At 37.6% G+C, this 24,004-nt stretch overlaps 6 protein-coding genes across 8 annotated transcripts; 3 read left to right on the top strand and 3 right to left on the bottom strand.

Moving 5' to 3' along the window:
* LOC18775187 (TSL-kinase interacting protein 1) lies at positions 595 to 8,430 on the bottom strand. Of its 2 annotated transcripts, none has more exons than XM_020566412.1 (14): positions 8,176 to 8,430; positions 7,064 to 7,277; positions 6,870 to 6,952; positions 6,745 to 6,792; positions 6,526 to 6,635; positions 6,194 to 6,278; positions 5,614 to 5,890; positions 4,015 to 4,149; positions 3,754 to 3,905; positions 3,410 to 3,648; positions 2,896 to 3,325; positions 1,772 to 2,188; positions 1,536 to 1,661; positions 595 to 1,222 (listed from the first exon to the last, which is right to left on the bottom strand). In XM_020566412.1, exons 2-14 carry the CDS (start codon positions 7,188 to 7,190, stop codon positions 995 to 997), a joined length of 2,457 nt encoding a protein of 818 aa, XP_020422001.1. In that variant the 5' UTR covers positions 7,191 to 7,277; positions 8,176 to 8,430; the 3' UTR covers positions 595 to 994. The 2 variants fall into 2 exon arrangements, with proteins under 2 accessions (XP_020422001.1, XP_020422000.1); XM_020566411.1 differs by having other exon boundaries at positions 2,893 to 3,325; positions 8,176 to 8,429.
* Positions 9,562 to 15,090, bottom strand: LOC18775147 (phosphoglycerate kinase). 2 transcript variants are annotated; one of them, XM_007208243.2, is made up of 12 exons: positions 14,844 to 15,090; positions 14,501 to 14,762; positions 13,975 to 14,318; positions 13,588 to 13,873; positions 13,304 to 13,371; positions 12,532 to 12,780; positions 12,323 to 12,398; positions 11,899 to 11,975; positions 11,770 to 11,819; positions 11,359 to 11,443; positions 10,738 to 10,836; positions 9,562 to 10,507 (listed from the first exon to the last, which is right to left on the bottom strand). In XM_007208243.2, the coding sequence occupies exons 1-12, from the start codon at positions 14,976 to 14,978 to the stop codon at positions 10,277 to 10,279; spliced, it is 1,962 nt and encodes a 653-aa protein (XP_007208305.2). In that variant the 5' UTR covers positions 14,979 to 15,090; the 3' UTR covers positions 9,562 to 10,276. The 2 variants fall into 2 exon arrangements, with proteins under 2 accessions (XP_007208305.2, XP_020420697.1); XM_020565108.1 differs by lacking the exon at positions 9,562 to 10,507 and having other exon boundaries at positions 10,739 to 10,836; positions 11,770 to 11,829.
* On the top strand, positions 15,198 to 17,946 carry LOC18772405 (membrane magnesium transporter). Its single transcript, XM_007208203.2, has 4 exons — positions 15,198 to 15,420; positions 15,547 to 15,599; positions 15,684 to 15,784; positions 17,351 to 17,946. The coding sequence occupies exons 1-4, from the start codon at positions 15,342 to 15,344 to the stop codon at positions 17,442 to 17,444; spliced, it is 327 nt and encodes a 108-aa protein (XP_007208265.2). The 5' UTR covers positions 15,198 to 15,341; the 3' UTR covers positions 17,445 to 17,946.
* On the bottom strand, positions 18,111 to 20,268 carry LOC18774402 (transcription initiation factor TFIID subunit 8). Its single transcript, XM_020565451.1, has one exon. It carries the CDS (start codon positions 19,615 to 19,617, stop codon positions 18,409 to 18,411), a length of 1,209 nt encoding a protein of 402 aa, XP_020421040.1. The 5' UTR covers positions 19,618 to 20,268; the 3' UTR covers positions 18,111 to 18,408.
* LOC18772805 lies at positions 20,334 to 21,121 on the top strand. The gene is made up of 3 exons (XM_007207451.2): positions 20,334 to 20,540; positions 20,655 to 20,733; positions 20,883 to 21,121. The coding sequence occupies exons 1-3, from the start codon at positions 20,389 to 20,391 to the stop codon at positions 20,949 to 20,951; spliced, it is 300 nt and encodes a 99-aa protein (XP_007207513.1). The 5' UTR covers positions 20,334 to 20,388; the 3' UTR covers positions 20,952 to 21,121.
* Positions 21,912 to 23,622, top strand: LOC18773040 (thylakoid lumenal 15.0 kDa protein 2, chloroplastic). Its single transcript, XM_007205801.2, has 6 exons — positions 21,912 to 22,208; positions 22,286 to 22,389; positions 22,598 to 22,688; positions 22,913 to 22,981; positions 23,107 to 23,216; positions 23,338 to 23,622. The coding sequence occupies exons 1-6, from the start codon at positions 22,013 to 22,015 to the stop codon at positions 23,428 to 23,430; spliced, it is 663 nt and encodes a 220-aa protein (XP_007205863.1). The 5' UTR covers positions 21,912 to 22,012; the 3' UTR covers positions 23,431 to 23,622.

Below are 24,004 nucleotides of genomic sequence, written 5' to 3'. Positions count from 1 at the left end.
TTCAGTGTACCTAGGACTTGAGAATATCAAAATCCTTGGAGTAGAACAAGATAGATCTGTAGATAGAAAGAGGCCTTGGTATTACGCTAGGGAAAAAAGAAGATTCGGGCGCTCAATTGCTAGGCGGGTCTTTTTTTTTTTTATGTACTTTTTTTAAATTAATAGTATAGCCGCGCGGCTAGTCCTTTTTTCATTTTTTTCCCCCTGATTTTCGTTTATTGATAAAAGAAGTTTAAAGCATTATTAATTACTATTAGGCCATTACCGGAGTCTCTATTGTCCCCTTTTGTTTTTTTAATTTTCCAAAGTTATTATTCGTATAAAGAATTTAACATTTTCTCATTTAATACTAATATTATACACGTACTTATTTTCCAATAATACTTTCTTTTTCTCTTATGCATTAGCACATTAGGGTCTTCATGCTTCCACAATTCCATTATGCTGTAGCACTTCATCTCCCTGTGACTTTAGTCATGTTATTTTTCAACTAGTCAGGACATTTAAAACCTCTCAAGTCTCAATTAAAAAATAATCCAAATTATCATAGAATCCAATGTGACCATTTTTCTTGGTTTGGTCAAGAAACACAAATTGACAGCCAACAAAATCGACAGCATAAACGGAATAAACATTGAGGAAGAAAGAATGTACAAATAACTCGACAACATCAGGGTATCTGAAACCCGATTTATGCGGTCAGGTTGTAGAGGTCATACATCAGCTGGAATACACAATTTACAAAAGAAGTAACAAATAAAAAGCCGAAATACAATTTGTCTACATTTGTACAAATTAAAACCTTTGATCAGAGAATTGTACACACGAAAGCTCGAATTCCGTTTGGGCTCGCAGGGGCACCTTTGGCATGCAATCCTCACGTCAGAGCTAAACTGAGAAAATGTTATAGTCACTGAACTCCCATTGAAGCCCCGCCATTAGGAAAATGTTATAGTCACTGTACTACAATTGAAGCCCCAACATTTGGCAGATCTCAAACACCATTGCCAATTTTAAAATCTGAAAAGGATGCCGTTTCTCGAGCTTCAACTGATGCTGTTGGTTCTCTCTTGTTCGCCCCAAAAAAGGAGCAATTTTGAAATGCATCGAGACTGCTGGCAATAAGGCGGTTCAACCCACTAAGACTATCACTCAGAACAAAATCTTCACTATGGTATTTAGAAGATGGCATCTCCAAATCTAATGGTCCTAAAGATTCAGGCTGCAAAGAAAGGAAAATAAAAATCAGAAGTATCCACAAAAAATTGCTGAAAATAAACAAATATATTGTTAACACACAATTCCCATTTAAAAAGATTTATAATTCCTTGTTATACAAAAATATATTTATAATTCCATTAGCTCCATTAAAAAGGATGTCAAGGAACCTATAAACGAACTTGTTACATAAAAGTTTAAATGACTCTGCTTCATAGATGAAACAACAGGAGCAGATTTCAGCAGGACCCAGCAAGAAATATGAGGGTCATGGAGATTCAACTTTCAAGACATAAAATGCTGAAAAAGAAACATACCCAGTATATATCTGTTAACGCATTGAAATCTTTTACTGAACTCTCAAGGATACGTGGATCAGACTGACATTCATCTATAGGACCTCGAGGGGGATCATCAATGGGCCTCTCTACTACAGGTATCTCCTGCAGGAAACTTATATTATTACAAGCATTTTGACAATGCAAGCAACTATTCCTATTTCTCAGTCACATGAGTGCTTCAATAAAAAAAATTATACATTGTGAAATGATACCTCAACCATGCAATCAGAGCCCGCTGAGCTTGCAACAGCTGTTTGTTTGCAGGCCCCTGGAGGAGCAACAGCAGATAAACTGGAAACCTCTTGACAGAAAACAGAATTCTTTTGAAATGAGAAAGCATCACATGTTTCTTCAGCATCCCAGATGGAAGATACATGACATTCCATAGTAGGTTGGCATCCCGTCTTGTTCTGTCTAGAAATATGAGCAGCAATTACAGCATCAAACGAATCACAGCTAAATGGGATCTGCTGAAGGCATTGGGAGCCTTCAGCAACGGGTGGATCGATGCAGTTAGTATCTAAATCATGAGATACTCCTGAAAGTAGATCTCCCATGCTTATGTTGGTTAGGCTATCCGCCCACACCCCGGCTGATAGTGCAGTGCCAGTAATTGATCTCAGGTCATCCTATTATTATACACACAAATTAATGTTCAGAGAAATAGCACGATAGTAACCCAGAAAATATGTAAAGCATTTACAGCACAATTTCCTCCATGGGTTAGAAAATAAGATTCCCACTAATACAAGTACAAAAAGAAAGACATCCACACATTATTCCTTCCATTTTGCAATTGTTCTTGAAAAATAGAGGTAAAGTTATTCACATCTTTCTTATGAACACAGTCGAGATCTGATTAGTTGCCATGACGGTAAAAAGTTTCTTTTATTATTATTTTCCACGGGGGTGGGGATGGCATAAAGCAGATTGTTATGCAAGTAAAACATTCTCTGTTCATAAGACTAATTTAGCCAAGCTGTAAAAAATTCTTAAACTAAGGAACAAGGCAATTGTCACATTCAAAAGATTACAGAAAGAAAATGTAAGTCGAGGAGGACAAAAAGGGTAAGCATTGATTTTAATACACAACCAAAAAAAATATATATATCTTGCTTTATCCAAGAAACAACAGGAGACAGTCATATTGAGAAACATCTAATGTACAAGTAAGATGGGTAGATAAGACAATGCTATGTGATTGGAACAGTTAGTACAGAAAGCAAATTGCAAGTTCCTCTGTTGGGCCCTAGTTAAAAATATGCAAACATTCATACCTGTGGGCTGACAGTTTAATAACATTAAAAGCATGGAGCAGAGAAAGGACATTTACCACCTCTCCCCGATGTCTTGAGGTATTCTGATCACCAGCCTCCTTTTTATGCCATGACGTTATTTCCGTAGGGTCCCCCACAAAGTTATCGTTTGGACTTGCGCAGATGTAGCCATTTATCTCATTGGGCTCTTCATCTGAAGTCAAACCAAGAGAATGGTTGTACCGTGGTTTACCACGTTCGGGTAGTTGGGGTTGAGAATGTTGATAAGCCAGTGCAGAGAGAACACAACTATTGTTCGTTGAAGTTAAGTGATCCTTATGGATATCGGCAGACTGATTATCAGTTGAAAGAGGAGATACAGGCGCTGAATCCACAATCTGCTCCTTCCTCTTCTCTTCATTAATATCATGCTCACCTTGATTGCTGCAAGATGCTACAGGTGTTTGCAATCCAACAGACCCAAGCTCAGTATTGGAGAACCAACCATACCTGCAAGGAAATATTGCGACTCGTTTTATGATATTTAGTAATATAGTGTGTGACATTATATTTGAGTTGAAAATAAGTAGGAACCTTAAACGGAAAACTGGAGGGCATCCAATCGTTGCATATACATCTGCCGCGCTGACAATTGAGTCTTGTGTCCATCTAGGATAGCCCATCAGGTTATCCCTCTGGACACTGTAATGGAACAGGGTTAGCTCTCCTGATGCTACATTCGAATTTCCCCATTTGCGATTTAGATGATCCAAAACTGATGATATCTTTTTCCGAGTACTAAGAGTGAGTTCCAAGTATGGATTATGTTTATCCTGTGAAACCATAATAACCCAAATTTTGATCACTCTGAAAAGTGTTCAGGTGATAAAATTTTATTTCAAAACAAATTTGAAAATATAAGTTACGACAATGCTCACATTTTCCAAGGCTCTTCTAGTACCATCGTCAATTGGGAACAACTGGAGCTTAAGTTTCATACAATTGTTTGTGCCACTCTCTGCATCAATATTTTGTACAAAAGCGGGCATAGGCGGCAGAACTTTTCCAACAGGAACAGCGCTACTTTGCCCTGAAAATTAAAATGGAAAGAACCATGGCATTAATAAATTTTCCCCAACTGGCTTGAGTCTAATCCACTCAAGAAAAAATAACCAAGAACTGGCAAGGACATGATTCACCTGCAGCACTTCTGTCTTGCTCAACTTCTTTATCAGTTATTGCCCGCTCTAGGTGCTCAGCAGCATCAGCAACCAAAGAAACCCCAGCAATTGCAGCCTTTTCCCACTTTTTATACGCTGCTGACGAGATTGCACCTGCTAATAATACATTAGTAACCAGACCAATACCAAATTTCCTGAAAGGGGCACTAGCATTGAGAATATGTGAATTCAAGGATGAAAATATCGGCGATTTACAGATATTATCGGGCCTTCAATTTACGGATGTTTCGGGGGACATATCGATGTCGTTTTAGGTATCGGGGAAAATCAACAAAAAAGACAGATAATGGCTTTAAAACACGGAATTTTGAAGTGAAACTTTCATAGATATTAAGCACATTATCAATGACTGTATAGAACTAATAAAATTCAAAATGTACTAAGTATAAGATATGCATATGATGAAATGTACGTGTATATAATGCGCGATGAAAATCCTGAAAATAAATACAGAACTTAACACAACAAAGACAACATTATTCAAACATAACCCAACCCAACATTATATTACAAGAATCAGACTTAATGATTAAGGAAATGAGAGACAGAAGATTAGGTGAAAAATAAAATCAAACACACAAAAAACCGAGCAACCAGAGAGAGGGGAGGAAGAGCCAAAGATTGCCGAAATGACAGGGAAGAGAAGAAAGGAGAAGCTACTAAGTATTCGAGCTTGGTTTTTGACATTGATTCAGTGGCTGGGACCTATGATTACTTTCAAAACTAAAGACAAATTTCTGGGTTATCTGTCTGGTATCGGGGGTTATCGGAGATATATCACCGATAAGGAGGAAGAAATAGGCTTACCCCCCCTGTATCTGTATCGACACCTAAAAAAGGGATGTATTGGCCGATATTTTCATCCTTGTCAATATGTTGACTAGTTTCTTTTGAAAATCAGGTACTGCTTATTTTCATAAGTAATCTACCAAAATGCAGCTGATGCCACCAATTGTACCTGGAATGAGAAGCGATAGTTCACCATAGCCAACACAGGAAAAAACAAATTAAGTTAAACCTTCAAATAATTTATTTTATTTATTAGGAAGACAAGTAACACAATTTAGTCACGGGAAAAGAAAACGCGAAGAATAAAATCAGAGGCTATGTTTGAAGGAGGCAAGAACAGCAATGTGACTTCACGAAGGCGCAAGTTAGGTTTGAAAAACTTAAAGTTAATAAACCTAGAGTAATTTCAACCATCCAAAGATTCAAGCAAGTTATATAAAAATTTAATCAGGGTGAAACTCTGAAGTCCAAATGCATTGAAATATTCCCAGCTGTATTAAGTGGTTGCTAGAATCATGCAAATCTGACATCAGATATCTATGCTCATTCTTACACCAGTTCACTTAAAGCATATATATAAAGAAGAAAAGCACACTGAACTTAGAAGCCAATTTGCACAGCTGAGACAAATCAGCAACTAGCAATTAAATTCTAAACTTTACATGAGAAGATTGTCAATGGGATGAAATTAGAATTAAAGGACCACATACCCTAGCTTCTGTAAAGGATAGACTATGCAAAAGTGGCTAGACTAACAAAAAGAATCACCTGGTTTTCGTCGTTGTCTAGCAGGTTTCATGGTACTTGAGTCTCCTTTGTTGCTACGATTAACACCTATATTTACATTGCGCTTTAATGACGCTTTTCCAGGTCCTAATTTCTGAATATTGTGACTGTCAACAAGAACCAGTTTAACTGTGCGATTATCATGTCCTGATGGTCTATTCTGATTGGAAACTGTGCTTGGAGCATTAGGAGGGCAGTTTTCCCCCTGAGAAGGCCGTTTCCTAACACTCTTCTTCCGGTCTTTCAGGAGTTGGTGTTCCTTTATGCAAAAAACATGACAGTAAGTCCAAGACCAGTGTAATATATCAATATCAGACATAGTGCACTTTTGCTCAACTACATTAACCATGGTGCACCTTTACCACCCCAAGCATAACACATGGCAAGTGATGAGTTGAGAGGCAATGGTGTATCATGGCTATTGGTGGTCAGTAAAATTCTACTCTATCAAATAAATGAAAAATCTTGCTTTATCCAACAAATATATATATATATATATTATACACACACACACACACATAATGGAACATAGTCCTGGATTAAAATTAATGTTTTTACTAACCAATGCTTCTATAAAGATCTTAAATCTTCGGGGCTTCAAGTGAAGCTTTGATGCTTTGCAGCTATACTTTTCCAGCAACGACCACCTGCAAAAGTCACACAAAACGTATAATTCTCTGCGCATTTGTATTTCTATTTAACAAGACAATTTGGACAAAAAAATCATGACGTCTTTAAGCCATATTATCAACAACAGATTCTCTACAAAAGATATTGGGTCAAATGCTCCCAACAGTAACTGTTAAAAACTAAGATCCAACTCCAGGCTGCAATCTTTTTAGAGGATCTCCAAAGGTAAGAAAAATGACAAAACTGATTGATAATTAATCTTACCATCGAAGCATAGCAGCATTAGTATCTTTAGAATTTTTGGAATCCAAATATAATCCTGGACCCAGCAGCTTGTTCATACGCCTCACAAGACGATAATAATAATGTCTGACCTGGAAACCATGAAGGGAAAAGAGAAAGAAAATCAAAATCAAGATGTTGACAGGAGAATCAATCAACCACTGAATGGAAAGAGCCAAAAGTAATTGTTCTAGAAAATACCTGATCCTTGTTTTTACTTTGAACACGACAAGTTATCTTTTCAAAATTCTGCAAAGTATAGCACAGTTAGGGATTTTTATGTGTAAAATATTTAATTACCAAAAAAACCAAGGACAGGAGCATGCCTTGCCAACTTGTCGTAAAGCAGCAAAGAAACTTTCCTCCTCTTGGTGTGTCCAAGCAGCCCATTGCCTGGTTGGTTTTTTCACTGCAAATTCACAACAATTAGAAGGTGGAAATTTGTACTTTGGAAGGTAAAATAATCAGAAGAAAGCCCATAATAAGTAAGTGACATATGAATTGATCGCATAAAGTATACCAGGCTGCTGCAGTGCAACGTGATTTGAGGTGGATGGAGCTAAACCTGGACCTCCATCCTGAACAAAGAAACCCCCCTGATGAGGATGTGCCTCGGAGTTCACGATCACTGTTGACCCTATCTGCATGTTGAATGCATAACCTATATGCTCATGCTCTCAGCTTCCGGGTTTCAAGCAATACTTTGTTTGACCTCTAACTTGGTGCAAACCGGACTGTTAATTGTAACAAGAGGATTTAAGCTTAGCATGGAAAAAGCAATGCAGTAGATTGACACAAAGTTAAATTAGTAGGAGGCAACAACCAAATCAGTGTGTTCACACATTCAAATGCACCAAAAGATGCGCATTCATGCACCCCAAATTCAGGTTCTCCAGATACTTCATAATGTTAAATGATTGCATTTTGGAGTTCATTTACATAACAGATCTAAATTTTCAAATTTCCCTTGATTGGGTAAAATTTTACATGAGAATGATTGGAAAGTAAGTTCACAAAAAAGCACTCCATCAAACAAGCACTGAAGCTCACAAATGTAATCAAACTATTCACATGAATAAGGAATTTGTATTAGAAGACCCGAAGTGTATCTAGCACTCCAAACCGGGCAAATAGTAATATCAAATCATGCTCATGCTAACAAATCCTTTATCATTTTAGCATCCAGTTTGGCAAACAGAGCCTACATTGGCTTACAGAAAAAACAATCTAATTCAGTAAAAGTTAAGCAAGAAATTGAACTCCAGTAATCAAAATAAAAAATAAAAGAGAACTGTAATCAGTAGCTAAAAAAATGCAAGAAAACAACAATAGACATGGAGAATATACTCTTCAAGAATTTAGATCCAAATCACAACTCCTCAACTGAACTCTACCTCAGAAAACTTTTTTTTTTCCTCGATATGTAGAGTTAAAATTAGCCTTTTCATATCAAAAAAATCCACAGAAGTACAAAAGAAATATTGAAAAAAAAACCCTAATTGTAATTTCTTAACTTTCCCAGCAGCCAAACGACGGCTAGGGTTTCCAACTACACAAGCAAATAATCAATCAACTTATGCTCTGTCAACCACATAAATCAATGAATCTGGAGAATTCGCACTCATAAATTACCTGATAGAAATTTCGAAGAACCCAGAAAACCCTAAAATCGAACGGACGAGCTTCTGAGATTGAAGAAATGCGAACAAAAACCGGATAGAATCTTCCGACAGACGTCTACAGTTCGAAAAAGGAACGAATTTTACTTTGAGAAAAAAAGCGTTATTAGTTAATTCACTGGAAAGGACGAAAAATAAGGATTATTGGCATATTGGGATCATATCACAAAGGGAACGGGTTTTTTTTCTTATTTTGCAAGGACTTGGACATAGAGGTTACTCAACATGACCTAATTTTTTACAACTTTTCAAGTGATTCTATGAAGACCTAAATTTTTAGGAATAGTAGAAGGTAGACTAATTTTGTTGATGCTTTTATTACTTCTAATCAAAAAAGGAAAAAAAAAAGTTATTTTTTTTATTTTAACGATCTAATCGATCATATAGATATTAGATACGATAAAACATAAACAACGATCGTTATGATATCAATGATTGACACGGTTGTTATGATAATGATATGATTGAGGTTGTTATCAAACATCCAACTAACCTAGGATTTGATTTTATGTCATTTGAGCTATAGTTTATGAGAAAGTTATATCGGCCGTAAATGATGAGCTGAAATACAATGTAAATAATACTTCTGACACAAATAATACTGATACAATCAATGTACAAAATATTACTCTTACACCTAGCATAGATCAATCTCATGGATGAAATACATGTCAATGTTCAATTTGGATTCTTTGCCCCCAATATATCATAATCATGAATGATATGCCATTAATATTTTTCTTTCCCTTCTAACAATCAACCATTCACTTTGAACATGTGTGATGAATTCGATTTGAAGTCTCATTTCCCAAACTTTGCATTCACTGTGAATAGCATGTGATGAATTTGAATTGACGTCTTATTCCCAAACTTTCCAATGCTAACGCAAAGCCTATATTTTCAATAGGGTATGTAAAAGAAAAATTATTTACTATTACTGTTGTCGCAGTATTATCATTATACAATATTCCTCATCACAAAGACACAAAGGAACCTAATTTGGCATATATGTCCCATACTTTAAATTATTAAGACTAAAACTTCTTCCAACATTGAAAAAAAAAAAAAAAAAACACTATACCTATACAACTTTATGAACCAATGCATATTTTGACGAAGTGATTAATTAACTCTCCATCATGAACGCAACCCTAAAGACCAAACAATAAAGAAGTCCAACAGTGGACTTTTCCACATGCATGCAATGCAGGTGATCAATCATGGCAGCATCGCAGAAAGAAGGAAGCATAATTTACTTTTAAAGACCTTTTCAACCATGTGTGCGAATTAGATTTAGAGTAGAGAACAGGAAATGTCAAAAGAAAAAGAGAGCCAAAGAGACAAAGGGAATAATCTCACACTAAAGAAAAGGCCAGGCTACAATTATGTCAAACAGGGCTCCATTAGCCATTTGGCCTTGTTTAAGAGAACCTTGCCAAGGGGGCCTCTCATCTTCTTATAAGTTTAAAGCCGGTCCCTTCTGAGGCAGTAGAACAGCAACACGAGGTAATTGAATGGTTACGTCAAGAGAAACAATGTTTTCCTGAAACTAGCGCATTTATATGGTAAAAACAGAATTTACATCCAAAATTGTTACAAACAAGTGACAATGAATACAACGGTAGTAATAAGGATCAAAATGATACACACAGAAACTTCAGATGGCTACAGTAGAAGCTTGTTCTATGGTTCCTTTGTTTTACAGACACCAGGGAGGATATCGATCATAACCTTTTGTAATGTTCTCAAAACATATTCTGTTCCTCTCATTCTTTCGATACTGTATGTGCTACACATTGTATCCATTCATCCCACCACCATCCTTTGTTTTAGAGCAGTTGCACTATATGTTGCTGACATACCACCATAAGTAAAGATTTCCATCCATCTGGAACTAGTGCTACCAATTTATAATTTGGTAAGATCATAAATGCAGCAGCCCGCATCAATCACCACTGAAGCATATTTTGCTTGGAGAAACAGAACCAAGAAAGGACCCTGGACCACTGCAAAGTGAGATGTCCCATTTACTTCCACCGGCGACTGCAACAACTTCATTCAGTAGTGGTTGATTTACAAAGCAGTAATCTGTACATAGGGTCCCCACGAGCTAAGACATGTTGTTCCCAGTCTGATCGAACTCCAAACGGGTTGTCCTTAAGCCACCCACTATTAGTTATGGCAAAACTTTGTTCATGCACCACAGTAAGTTTACCCTTGCCATATCTCTGAAACTGTTCTTTCATTCTCAGAGAGACGGCCTCTATGTCAGATTGCAGAAAGACCTAGTAAATATAACAGAAATTAGCAAATAAACTGACAAATCACTGTCATGCAGGTGCAGCTGACCTACATTGATTTTCTAGTTGTGCAGTCTTAAGTTTAAGTATAAATCATGGAGTATATGGTGTCATTACTCAGTGATGGAAATAAAGGTGAAGAAGGGAGGAAAGAAAGTTAACTACAGAGTTAAAATGGAGCTCCTTATGGAAGTGGAGCTGCAAAATAGTTTTACCCTTCCATTAGCTGTAAGCAGATCAGCAACTGCTTCGACTAATGACCTTTGCAGCATACTCCATCTATGATCTGGTTCGTTGAAATCAGGATTCGGGCACTAAATGGGGAAAAAAATCCCAATTAATTATTGATAAAAATAAACCTAAGCATTGAATGCAAGACTGATGAAACTATAAGGACAAGAAAATGCATTTAATTTTCCATTACATCAAATATACTGCCCTACTTTGCATGTCATTTTCAAGTAAAGTGATAGAGAACTTAACACAGTACCCTCTTTTTTTTTTAACAGAGAACCATATCTTTCTCAACTTATAATGAGAAAATGTGGCATCAGGTTGTTCTATACAAGGCAATTACTTAGAAGTTATCAAATAATTTTAGAGAAGATAATGAAACATATGAATCACATATAACATTCCTTTAAAGAAAGGACGAAATGAAAAAAGTTCGGTTTAGCATGTCTTTCATAATGCATAAAGGGCTATCATTTTGTAGGTTCTTAAAGTTTAACAGATTATATATTGCTAACTCTAACACGCACATTGACATGGATAGTCACTTGATAAAAGAAGCAGATGTTTCAAGTTGAAAAGAGACATAGAGTTGCAATCCCAACCTGTATTGAAACAAGCACTAGCTTTCCGGGGTAACTAGAAATAATGGATCGGAATGTTGAAGTAGCATTTGTTGCGATGAAGTACCTAAAGTAGACAAAAGCAAGACAAATATAGGTAAGATGATGAAGCTGGACCTATAATGTTAAACACACCAAATTCTATAAATGGAAACATCATAGTTTCCTATCCTCCAACCCCAAATTCAAACACACACGAGCGAGCATACACACATACAGACTAGATCCATTCAAGTTTTAACTTACAACATTAAACACACAATTTTATGTGGCAAAAGCAACCCAGACATGCACATTGCAGACACAGGTCATTAAAGTTCAAGCAAAAGTCAGTTAGACAAGCAAATTCACAAGGCCATAATTTTTGTGCAGCACCAAGGCTACAACCCTTACCCATTTCTTATCCCACGCCAGTGAACAGAGTCCAGGCAGCGTTTTACAAGCTGAAAAAAGCTGTAAAACTGTCAGTAATAGAGGATAAGAATAGGCAAAAAGAATACAAAATTTCCACATCCTGGAAACCTTTTTATTAATCTCCAAACCAAGAAAATTCAAATACTTCCTTGTTTTGGCCATCCCCAAAAGAAACATTCCATTACCTGCCATGTATTATTCAGAGTCAGTAAATAACTGCTATGACTATCTCATGACCAAATCATAAAGGGCATGTTGAAATTATACAACTGTTTCAACTCAACAAGCCTTGTTATTTATTTATTCCAATCAGAAATTTGTCAGTTGCATCAAATTTAGCTTCTTTTAGAACCTAATCCTTATGTCTCTCTCTCTCTCTCTCTCTCTCTCTCTCTCTCTCTCTCTCTCTCTCTCTCTCTCTCTCTCTTTAATATCTAGCTTATACATGGAGAACAACAATAAGGTAACAAACTGAAACCTAAAAGTGGAAAAAGAAATCCATAGGAAGGGAGAAGAAGATGAAAGACAATACCACTTCCAATATCAACTACCAAAGGTTGAGCTGGATCAGAATAGGCATCACTCCAATCAATATCAAAAGGGTATGCCTGCACTAGATAACTACTTTAAGAAGTTTGAAAATATTTTTTAAAATAGTGCTATGAAATGCTGGAAAATATTTACATTTTGAAGTCAGATTGATGCATCAATCCACATTATGAAAGAAGATATGAATCGTACCCTATCTAAGGCCATGACCCCCGGAAGTTTTCGTCCTTTGAGAAACTCCCACACAACTGAAGCATCCTTAATCATAGTGAAATTAAAGGTGAAATTTGATTCCTTCACCATTGCTTCACATGCCTTATTCCCAACAACAGTTATGTTGCAGTTGCTTTGACTTAGTTGATTAAGCATTTGAGCCAGTTCAGAATCTCCTTTTGTGCAGTTACTCGTACGGAATTTCACTGGACCAATCCAAGTGACTTTCTGCAATTCAAATCAGGGAGGTCTGACAATGAGTCCACACAAGGCCAGCAATAATGCGTACTTGAAAACACAAAAGAGAACAGACTGCGATCAAGAAAGAAAATACATATGACATCAAGGTGGAATTTAATCCTAGTGGTTATACCAGACAAAGTGCATCTACACCACTATACTCACCAAATTTAACTTTGAAACTTTACAATATACCTTAAAAACACTGTATAATTATAAAGGACCATAAATATGTGAAAGAACAGAATAATGAATATGGAGCCTAAAATTGGAAAGTTGAAAGTTGAAAATGAAACAAACTTTTCGAGGGCTACATTAAGCATGCTAAATTTAGTCCTTAGATAAAGTATCATAACACTCTTATGCTAAAATCTATCGGTCAAAAGATGCATTGCCTACATACCAAGATAGAGACTTAAGAATTGATACTGCACCTCAAATTTAATTCAAAATAGTATTTGAAAACCAAAAGACAATTCTTCTGCCTTACTTCATAAGTATTTTTATTTACCTTGCACCTTGAAAGCATGAACTTCATTTCGACAAATGATGCAGGCCCAATATCAACAGGCACCCACCCTAAAATAGGGAAAAGACTTTGAGAACCCAATTTCACAAAATTTATTATATGACACTCAGATTACACAGTTGCAACATAGGAAACTGAAAAATAATGATATTATTGTCAACAAAAGCAGTCAAAAGGACTAGTGAATTCACACATGTTCTAATCATTCATGAAAAGAAAAGGAGTCAAAGGGCATCATATTTTTGGTAAACCAAAAGCAGGCTCACCATCCAGAATACGATGAGCACGAAATATTTCCAATTGCTTTGGAAGATGATCATTCTTGCACCAAAAGTCTTTTGGATATAGGATCTGTACATTTCTAATGTGTGCAACCTGGACTATATCTAGAGCTTCTTTAAGTACCCCATGTTCCACCAAATTCAAGGGAACAGGTAGCCCTAAGGCATGCATTATTTGAAATGACATCATTCCAACAAAGACTAACCCATCACATCGGGAAGTTAAGGAATGCAAAGCAGCTGCTTTATCAAAGAGATTACCCCCTCCAATCTGCACTGCCAAAGATAATAAGGTTAAGAGTCCATAAGTTTTCAGTTTGACTGGAACCAGACACAAATAATGGAACTAATATACTAGCAGTGGAGGCATACAATTGCTACATGTGGTTTTGTGTTGCTTTCTGTAGCCCTTCTAAGTTGAGATAGGCTCTCCTCAAAGTGAAAACCAGCTAAGTTGGCATAGCAGAAGCGAGTGACTCCGCAGGTGGATGCAAGAATCTTATGAGACCGGGAAAAGTAATCATTAACAAAAATATCCACTCCTGATGACAATGCTTGAGAAAATTTTGAACAATTGGCAACTTCCCCTCTAAACGCAGAAAGATTCTCAAGAAGAAGAATATCTCCTTTCTCAAAGCCTTCCCTCTTTGATACCACGTTTTGAGAAATGCATTGTACTGGAACAACTTTGTACTCAAGAAGAGATGACAAGAACTCTGACATGTGGAGACCATCAAGCAATAAACAATGATCAGCAATTCAACATGTCGAATTGTCATATCATAGCCCCATGTTTCATGCTTAAATAACTCTGCCTTTTTTTTTTTCACTGTCATGAAGCATCATAATGGCAAAAATGCTAGCGAAAAAACTAACATTAGTGTGAAGCATTATATACCTGCAACAGACTGCGCGACAAACAGTCTAGGATTAGTTTTAACACTCCAATCACTAACAAGAACTACTTTAGCCCCAGACTGGTGCAAATACTTAATGGTGAAGAGTGCATTGGGTTGAAATCGCTGTTCCTCCCCTTGTTCCCGAAGCAAAAGGGTAGAGTCAAATCTGACCAGTACAACTTTTGCAACAAGCTCCTCCCTTGGAAACTTTCTAAGAGTCTGCAAGTGTGGCAAGGCATCCATTTCTCCTCCTCCAAAGGCCTAAATGAGCAAAACCCAATTTAAAAAAAGTAACACAAAACAAGAAAGAACTGAAATTTAGCTAGTGGGCTAGTGCCTTACCTTACACTTGGATGTTAAGACATTTGCTTTGAGATATTCGAAAGTGTGAGGCTTGAGAGCAATACTTGAACATGTGGGAGAGTTGCTGAAAAACAGAGTTGTTTGAAGTTGAAGTAGATTCACAAGGTGACCCATGTTATGTGATTGCGTTTAAGTATTAGAGTTCAGAGCTCCAACACCCAACTCTGCTTCTGCTATGAAGCGTCTGGCTGTGGCCGCTTAAAGCGGAGGAGATGACAAAGAAGTAACGACATGTCGTGTCAGGAAATAGTGTCCTTGTAATACTATGAAACTTTCACCAAAAAATAAAAATAAAACTACTTAAACGACACCGCTTTGGAGTCTTTTGAAGTTTTAATTACAGCTTCTTCAACAAAGCGAAGGGAAAAGCTCAGTCTGGACTGTCGAATACCCAATCACGACAATTCGTGCGTGCATCGCAAACGACGTCGTAGAAGCCGATACAGAAGCCATAGCCTGACGGAGATCGGACCTAAAATGGCTTTGAATTTGGGATTCGTGGTTGGCATCCTTGGAGTTGTAATTCTCTCCCATGCCGCTTATTCAACCGTTCAATGTAAGCCCAGATAATTAGTATATACGTAGTTAGGTATCTATTTGGATTTGAAAGTCAACAACTTTAGGGTTTTTGGTGATTGAAATTGGATCCTTTTTTAGATTGGTTGATTTGATTTGGTTGCAGACAGGGGATTGTTGAAGATTATGGAGGAAGAGTTTTCAGGACCTCCATTGAATGTAAGATTTAACACGGCAAATTCTAACAATGGGTATTATTTTGTTTAGGTGTTTCGGTGATTAAACGGGTAACTGAAATTGCAGGTGGTTGTTGAATTGCTTCTAGGGTTAGTGTTATGTATGTGGGCAGCTCTTACTGTCCCCGGCACGTTTCTTTCAATACATCCCCATTCTGAAGAGAATAGGTATGTGTGCATTTTGTCTCTTCAAGGCCTGATTTGTTTTGTTCATGGTGTGATTGGATTTCTTTTCAATCCCTTTCAATTGAAAGTTGAAACAAATTTATAGTAACTTCTGTTATGCTTGTGTACTTGAGCTTTGCAGTGCCTTCTACAATCTCAATTTTGTTATGCTTTTGATTCGAACTCTTTTTTTATTGTTTGAATTGGCAAAGACTGATGATAGAATAGATGTTACTGCCATGTCAATACCTAATTTGCACATTGCTAGTTGCAACTTCTATTCTAACCCTATGTTTGGTTCTCTTTCAGCTAGAGAAAATAGAGAAGATAAAAAAAATCCGGAAGTTTTTGTTTTCTTCTGTTTGGTTAAGGGTAAATAAAGAGAAGAATATATAGTTATGGTAAAGTTTCCTATGAGCCAACTTTGTCTTCAAATTATACGCCATTTGAAGAGAGAGCTTGAGAAGGAAAACATGGAGTTGTTTTCCTTTCCTCTTTATTTTCATCAATAACCAAACAATGAAAAGATAAAGAGTGTAATTCTTTTCTTTCTCTATTATTGGGTTCTAAACATAGGTTAAGAGTTGAATTGTATATCTCCTTGTAGTGGGGGTTGTTGATAAGATTATTAGTTGTTCACATGCCCTTCTGAATAAAGGTCCTTACAGATTGAAAAGGGAACCTTTTCTTTTACAAAGTAAATGGAATATTCTGTAGGCAAAGATGCAGTACTTAGTATCTCATTCTACTGTCTAAAGTTGTTGAATGCTAGTGTAATGTTCACTGACATGCTTCATTATGTTATAGAACTGAAACATGTTATGAGTATTCAAATGGGGGTTATCTGCAAAGAGACAAAATATCAAATTATTGAGAGAAAGCTGAGTAGAAGTAAGCGTAATGGGATTAAGGGAGGGAAATTCGTAAGAAGATAGAAACAATAGGAGTTAGCATTCTTGAGTTTAGAGACCATAAAGCAGGAGAAAGCAAAATATTTTTTGTCTTTCTATAATCTTTAGCTGCCCTCTTTAGTAATGGGACTCTGTTTCGTATCAAAAATAAAAATTTAACGAAAAAATAGAAGTGTGCAACCTACAAATGAGCATGATATGGGACTTACCTTCTTAGGCTATCTGGGTTTGTTTATTAATTGGAAAATATATTGTAATCCTCTCTGCACAGCAAGATACTGTAGAAGTAGAAGGTTACTTTCAGATATGGATTGTCCTTATTTTGTCTCCATCAGTTCTCAAGCTAAGTCATCCTTGCATAAAATAAATTTGTAATGTTATTAAGACTAAAAGAGGGCCAAGTTTTGTTGCATATTCATAGAGACAAGTCAGAAGACTAATGTGTACTCTTCATCATGGCAATGGCCAGCTATCTGTGCTCCTTTTAAGTATAAACCTTGTAAGAGGAAATTGTATGAGTGAGATACTGTTGCTATTTACTCTATGGTCTATGCGCTTGAAATTCAGAAGTGTGGAACAATAGCTCTTTTGACTTTAAAAATGTTATATGCGAGATGCTTGATTGGATTATTGACATCCAGTTTATTTTGGAATGCAGGATTGTTTCTCTACCAGCCAACCTTGACTTTATGATCTTCAACCATCGTGCCAGAGTGTTCCCCGTGGAGATGGATTTGAACTTGAAACATTGAGGTCTTTTCAATCAAGTGAAGTAGGTGTATTCAAGCGGGGCATTGATTTCAGTTTTTTTTCTGGCCTCTAGTGAGAGCGGCAGCATTTGGCAGATCACTGCTGTTTCTGCATTTGGCAAATCATGAATTCTCTGTTTCTATACATGTTTTAGTTTTCTTGGATTATGTTGTATTTTCTCTTCACATATGTAGCTCCTTGACCAGATAGCTGCTGACTTTGTTGTTGCCCTGGCCTAGCCATTTGAAACTTTGAGGTGATTGAGAGCTTTCTATTTATAATTCCAGTGGACCCATGATAGCAGCTAGGCCTGCTTGTGCTTGTGAAATGTAGTAATAAATTTACAGATAACTTAGCCTCCCCCATACCTAAGCGGACGATGCAGTTACAGCTGATGATCCCAGCTCATCATTTTGTCTTCAAGTCGACCACTTCTCCCATCAATGTCATAGAAAATGAAAACCGTCTAGTTATATGGGATGCAAAATTGTTGCTTTTTCCTTTCTTTTTGGCTGAGAAAATTGTCCGAATTGTTTTGTGCTGTTTTCGTATATATTTAATCCCTTCCAATTCACGGAAGCAGCATGTGATCATGACTCAAAACTCTATAATCCATTCATACTTTTTGGTTGTCCTTTTGGCTTTTCTTTGAATAGAAGTTGAGAAAATGGACAAGCTAAAAAGGAGATCTCAATATTAGAATTCAATGTGTTGATACAAAATATCAGCTGGTGGGGCAAACAAAATAAAATCTTCATCCTAGAAGAATGGTTCACAGAGAAAAAGGGTAAACATGGAATTGAAAGAAAACATTCACATACCTCTAAAAAAATTTGTAAGAGTGGGACTAAAACTAGAGTATACTAGAACAACAAGTACAGCCTCTACTTTGAGCCTCCATAGCCCACTGCTAAATCCCTAGGTGCTAAGAGCTTCCCATGAAGAAAACCAGTCAATAAAATTAATCTACAACTGAGTGAGTTCCTGTGGGTTTTCCATAGATTGTCTAAGAATAAACTCAGCTCTTCTCTTCTTGTCATCCCTCTCCTCATCTCGCCCAAACCAATAAGCTGGTCTCACAGAACCCTTCTTTTGCAGCCTCACATCCGAAGATTCTCCCAGAAACTTCTTCCCACTTCTGAACTTGAAATTAATCGCAGGCCTCGTATCTGGAAGAAGCTGCTTCCTCTCATCATCTCCGTCACTCCACACCCCATTTTTCACTGCTTCAATGGCGGGCGTAAACGCATCCAAAACCGAAGAACCGCCATTCTTCCCTTGCCCCACTTCATCCAAAAACTTGGATGGCAAGACAACTTCGGACACTGATACATCTTTCTCTCCCGGCTGGATAGGCGGTTCAAGGAATGGATTAATTGGATTACTTGGATTACTCGGATTACTCGGATTACTCTCACTCCCTTGTAATAATAATCCCTTTCCATCATTACCACCACCACTAACCAATGGTACTGCAACAGAGACTCCTCCTGAACCAGATGCCTCACCGTTGCACAACAACCTCTGCTGCAGACTCAACAAAGACCTCTCAGCCTTCCTCCTCTGTCTAGCCTGCTCGATTTTATCTTCTCGGGGATCGGTCTTCCTCTCATTCCACATTGGTGTTTGAATGTAAGTGTGTGGATCAGGGAAAGCGGGCAACCAATTGGGCAAATGTTTACTCTGTGGCGCCTCCCCCATTTGCTCGAAACTCGGAATTAATCTCCGCTGCTTGATCACCGGAAACCGAGGCAATGGCTGTGCAAATGGGATCTCCTCAGCCGAACCCACATACTCAACAATGCCTCTCACTATCCCAGACCCTGCAAGACATTGACTGACCTCAGCAGCACCCAAGAACCCTTGCAGTGACTCCAAATCCTCCGACCCTCTAATAATATCAAACACATTGCATTCGGTTCTGCCAGCCAAGTTAGCATAAAAGCTCGACATCTTCCCTAAGTCACGGAGGTATCTGATGGCAATGTCGGCGAGAGCGTCCAGAGCAGACTCCTTGAAGCTCTGAAACCCAACGCTCTCGCATATCTGCGCCACCGCAACCGTAGATATGGCTCGGCCAAACTCATCGGCTCCTCCTCCTCCTCCTCCTCTTCTCGGCGCTTCGCTACTGGGTTCATTCACTCTGCTGCTACTGTCCGCTTCTCCATGGCTCATATTCAAGGCTCATATTCAAACCCTCATATCACTCAGCTTTTTCTCGAACCCTCAAATCATTCGACCCACGAGCCTGTTCCCCCAAAAACCCGCGCATCTTCCCTCCCTTTCCCCCGTTTTCTCGGCAGTCAAACAAAAACATATAAAAGCGAAAGAAATTAGGACTCTACCCAGCTGACACTGAGAAACCCTAGAAAAAACCCAGAAAGAGAAGCAGCGAGAGGTAGTTAGAAATTGGAGTGAAATAAACGCAATTCTCGGAGCCTTGCAGCGATTCGAAGACTCCGGAACACGAATCAGAAGTAAACGAGCAGAGTTTGGAATCAGATTGAGCGAAATATCGCGAAACCTTAGAGGAGGAAGGAGAGGCAAGTAGGGTTAGGGTTTGAGAGAGTGAAGAAGGTTGAGGATATGGAGGGAATTTATGAATTTGAAAAAAAAATAGAAATTGATAAATCCCTGGTAAGACCCCTTTGGCAATGTTGGTATCAAAATTCAAACGGAAGGGAGATTTGGGAACGAAGAGAGAGAGAGAGAGAGAGAGAGAGAAGAGTGAGATCGATGAAGATAATTGGGGGGGTCTTGGGTTTACTTTTATAGAATTCTACCACTAAACTAAGAGGCATCTGGGCCTTTAGTGGGCTTCTTTTTGGGCCTTTTAGTGTACCCGGCCCAGCCCAAATTAAAAACCCACTAGTATAAATATGTTCTTTGTGCTCATCGGAGATCAAGGATAAGAAACCACAGAGAGAGAGAGAGAGAGAGACAGAAATGGAGAAGTATTTTGGGAACGCGTACAGAGGAGACCCGGGGGTCCCACATGCCGACCCGGAACGCTTTGTGAACATATGGATCGGGTCCGCTGCCTTCTCTGCGCTCACTTGGGTCAACCCCTACATGTGGCAGCTCTCCAATCAGTTCAAGTAGGTCATCTTTTTTTAGTTTTGATAATTACCCAGTTTGTGAATTTGTTGCTATTTTTTGTTTCTGTTTGTTAATTCTGTTTTTTTTTCTTCACAATTTGAAAATTGTTGCAGCTGGCATGACAAAGCAATGTGCTTTGAGCAGTATCACTGGAAGAAGGCCATGAAGAAAGGGGAGCCCTACAAATTTAAGGTATGTTGGGTTGTGTCTCAAATGTTGGGCAAGCTGAAATTTCAAGAATTTCTCTGATTCTAATGAGAACCCATTTAGGAGATATTGTGGGTTTTGATATTGTTCTTTTGTTGATGAAACGTGGGTTTTTTTTTTTGTTCTTGTTGCAGTGGAACCAGTACATGGACAAGGATCTCAGAGATTCCTACTATTTCAACTGGCCTGTTTATTTCCCTTAGTTGTAAACTTGTTTGTTTCAATTGGCCTTGTTTAAGTTTTACTGAGCTGAAACTCTCATAGCATGAAGGATATAATGTCTATTATGTATTGTATTGAAGGCTAAAAGCAGAATCTTCTCCTTTATCAGTATCAGGCTTCATGCCTTTTTGAATTGCAGTGAGTTGTGTCATATGATCATTTTTCCTTCTTCGGCAAATGGTTGGTTTTTTCGATTGCAAGGATAATTTGAAATTTAAGCAATTGAGAATTTGAGGTGCAGATGATGAACAATTTGATAAATGGTGGATAATGGATAATGCTAGCTGAGTTGCTACATGATGCAGCATCTCTTTCTGCTTGACAGTGGAAGTCTTGAGAAGCTGTTGTTCAAATTGCTGTTTCGAAAAAGGGTTATTTTCCTAATGTTGTTTAAGCCCGCAGCTATAGTTAGTGAAACAACTCCCAAACACAAGTTTATTGAGTGGAAAGGGAACTAGAATTGCTTTCCGCAGATTGTGATAAAAGCTTTAATATAGCAGGCTTGAGGCTTTGAGCTTTCTCATTTTAAGTCACAATTGTTTTCAGGCAGTCTGGTTCAAAGAGAGACCTCATTGTCTGAAGAAACCAATCCTCTCCCACGGAATTTGTCACCAAAATACAATTAAGCCGTAGTACCCCAAAAGAAAATGGAATCTAAAAATCTATAGTTCCATTTGCTGAGTTGTGAAGAAAATGTTTACGACTTACTTCCTTTACGAGTTTAGCCTAAACTTCGAATACGTGCAATCATGTGTAAGTCAAACAAATTAGGTAAATTAGGATGTATGAATTTTTACATGTATTTTTTTCCATGCGGGTTAAATTTTTTATAAAATTATCATTTGGGAATTTGGGACTTCTTTTAACAACCGGATAATTTAGAAAATAAAGTAATGAAAAACAGCCGAATTTTGGAGATTTTTAAAGAATCCCTGGTGAAAATTTTAAAAACCCCCCAAAAAAGAACAGAAATAGAAAATAGCCCACGGCTTCCATTATCCTAAAAGCCTTTGCAGCTGCCACGGTCCTAGCTGAATAAACAATGGCGTTTCTCCATTGTTCATCTCCCACTTCCCAAACAACCTCACGTCTTCCATTCACGCCACTGATCACTGCGTCCTCTCATCTCTCTTCAACCCAAAAGCCAACACAATTGAGCAACTGGGTCTCGGAGTTTCGGTCCAAGTCTTTAAATTTAGTGTTCTCAGGGGCTCTCACGCTCGGATTCTCTCTCTCAGGCAAGTACTCTCATTTTCTGCAATTGCATAAAAGATTAACATGCTGATAATGTGAAAAAGCCTTTAAATTTCTGCAGGAGTAGGACCTGTGGAGGCAAAAGTTGGGGTGAACAAGCCAGAATTGCTTCCCAAAGAGTTCAGTCCTGTAATTGATGTAGCTGGCTTCCTCTCTGATGGTCAGGTGTGTTTTCTTATTTATTGCCTATTTGTTGGTTTTATATGGTTTTCCTGGATTCTTGGGTTGGGTTGAAATTGAAAATCGAAAACTTGCATTGCATCTATTATATGGGACATTGATAATACCGTAGTGGTGTCTTTTGAACTTGACATCAAAATTGAAATCTAAGAATTAAGCTGATGTGCTTATAATTATGTATGGTAATTTTCAGGAGAAAAGACTAGCCCAAGAGATTGATGACATAGAGAAAGATACTGGATTCAAGTTGAGGGTTCTTGCACAGAACTATCCTGATACACCAGGTGTGCCTAATATTCTGTACGACTTTGGCATTCAGAGTGTTTTCTTTTATTTTTTTAAATTTCTATATATTTGTTTAGGGTTTTGCAAGCAAATGCTCTCTTGTCACACAGTCTAACATGTTTATGTTGCCAAATTGTAAATTAGAATTATTGTTAAGAGGCCAATCTGAATGTGTGAGAAGATAAAATTAACCCTGGTTTTGCAATATTTCCATGCTTTGCAGGTTTGGCAATTAAAGATTTCTGGCAAGTGGATGATAGAACTATTGTCTTTGTTGCTGATCCCACCTTTGGTAATGTATTCATACATACCAATCTTGTGTTATAACTTATATTGTATGAATTTTTTCTTCTTTTCTTTGTACTACCTCTACCATAGATTATTTGTATTGATGGGTCTCTTGCTCTCTTTGAGCAGGCAATATACTGAACTTCAACGTGGGGGCTTCCGTTGATCTTGATGTTCCACGTAGCTTTTGGAGCCGTTTGGCCGGGAAATATGGAAATATGTTCTACTGGAAAGAGAAGGTGAAGTTCCCTCATTGCTCGGATATATCTATGTTTGTAATGAGGTTGTTTGCATTGCACAAGATTTTCTGAAGAAAAAGAGTATGGTTGTAACTTGTATCTGCTGGATGGAATGGAACAGGGAGAAGACGGAGCGATTGAAGCTGCAGTAGTGGCAATATCTAGCTGTTTGAAAGAACCTGTAGGCTCAGATAATTGCTCTGAGGTAAAATAATACAGTGATTACTTAACAACTGCTCCTTCATTTGCACCCTGTCCATTTTGTAAATGTTGTTGAGATTTGTATGACATTGGTTAACAAAATGCTAAATTGCTTGTTCTAAATGAGCAACTTCTCAGTGACTATTCTTGTGGTGAAAATCAGAATAATGTTCATTCCATAATCTTATCAATACTATGAATTTTGCAAAGGGTTTGTAACTCAAATGGTTAAGAATAGTTATCCGTGCACCTGAGTTTCTCTGTTCAAATACCCTCACCTATTGCTTGTATCAAAGAAAAAAAATAGCATCAATTTTGTTAAAATTTTCTTTCAATGCCGAACGTATTGTTATACCCGGCCCAACATAGCATAGATCCTAACATGCTCAATCTAAACGGGTCGGGCCCATATTATGGCTTGAGTTGCCCATATTCATTTTTTTTGCCAGAATTGCCCATCTTCATTGGAACTGTGTGGGAGGCAAGCAAATTGAGCACGCTTATAACCGTGTGTTTTTCTCAAGGGTTTGTTTTAAGAAAAAATATACAATATCGCTTGCATAGTTGGAAAATGTGTTGATAATATA

Source organism: Prunus persica, chromosome G6, assembly GCF_000346465.2.
Source record: "Prunus persica cultivar Lovell chromosome G6, Prunus_persica_NCBIv2, whole genome shotgun sequence".
NCBI lineage: Eukaryota > Viridiplantae > Streptophyta > Magnoliopsida > Rosales > Rosaceae > Prunus > Prunus persica.
Note: the sequence above shows the minus strand (reverse complement) of the source record. Positions and strands in the feature narration are given on the sequence as shown.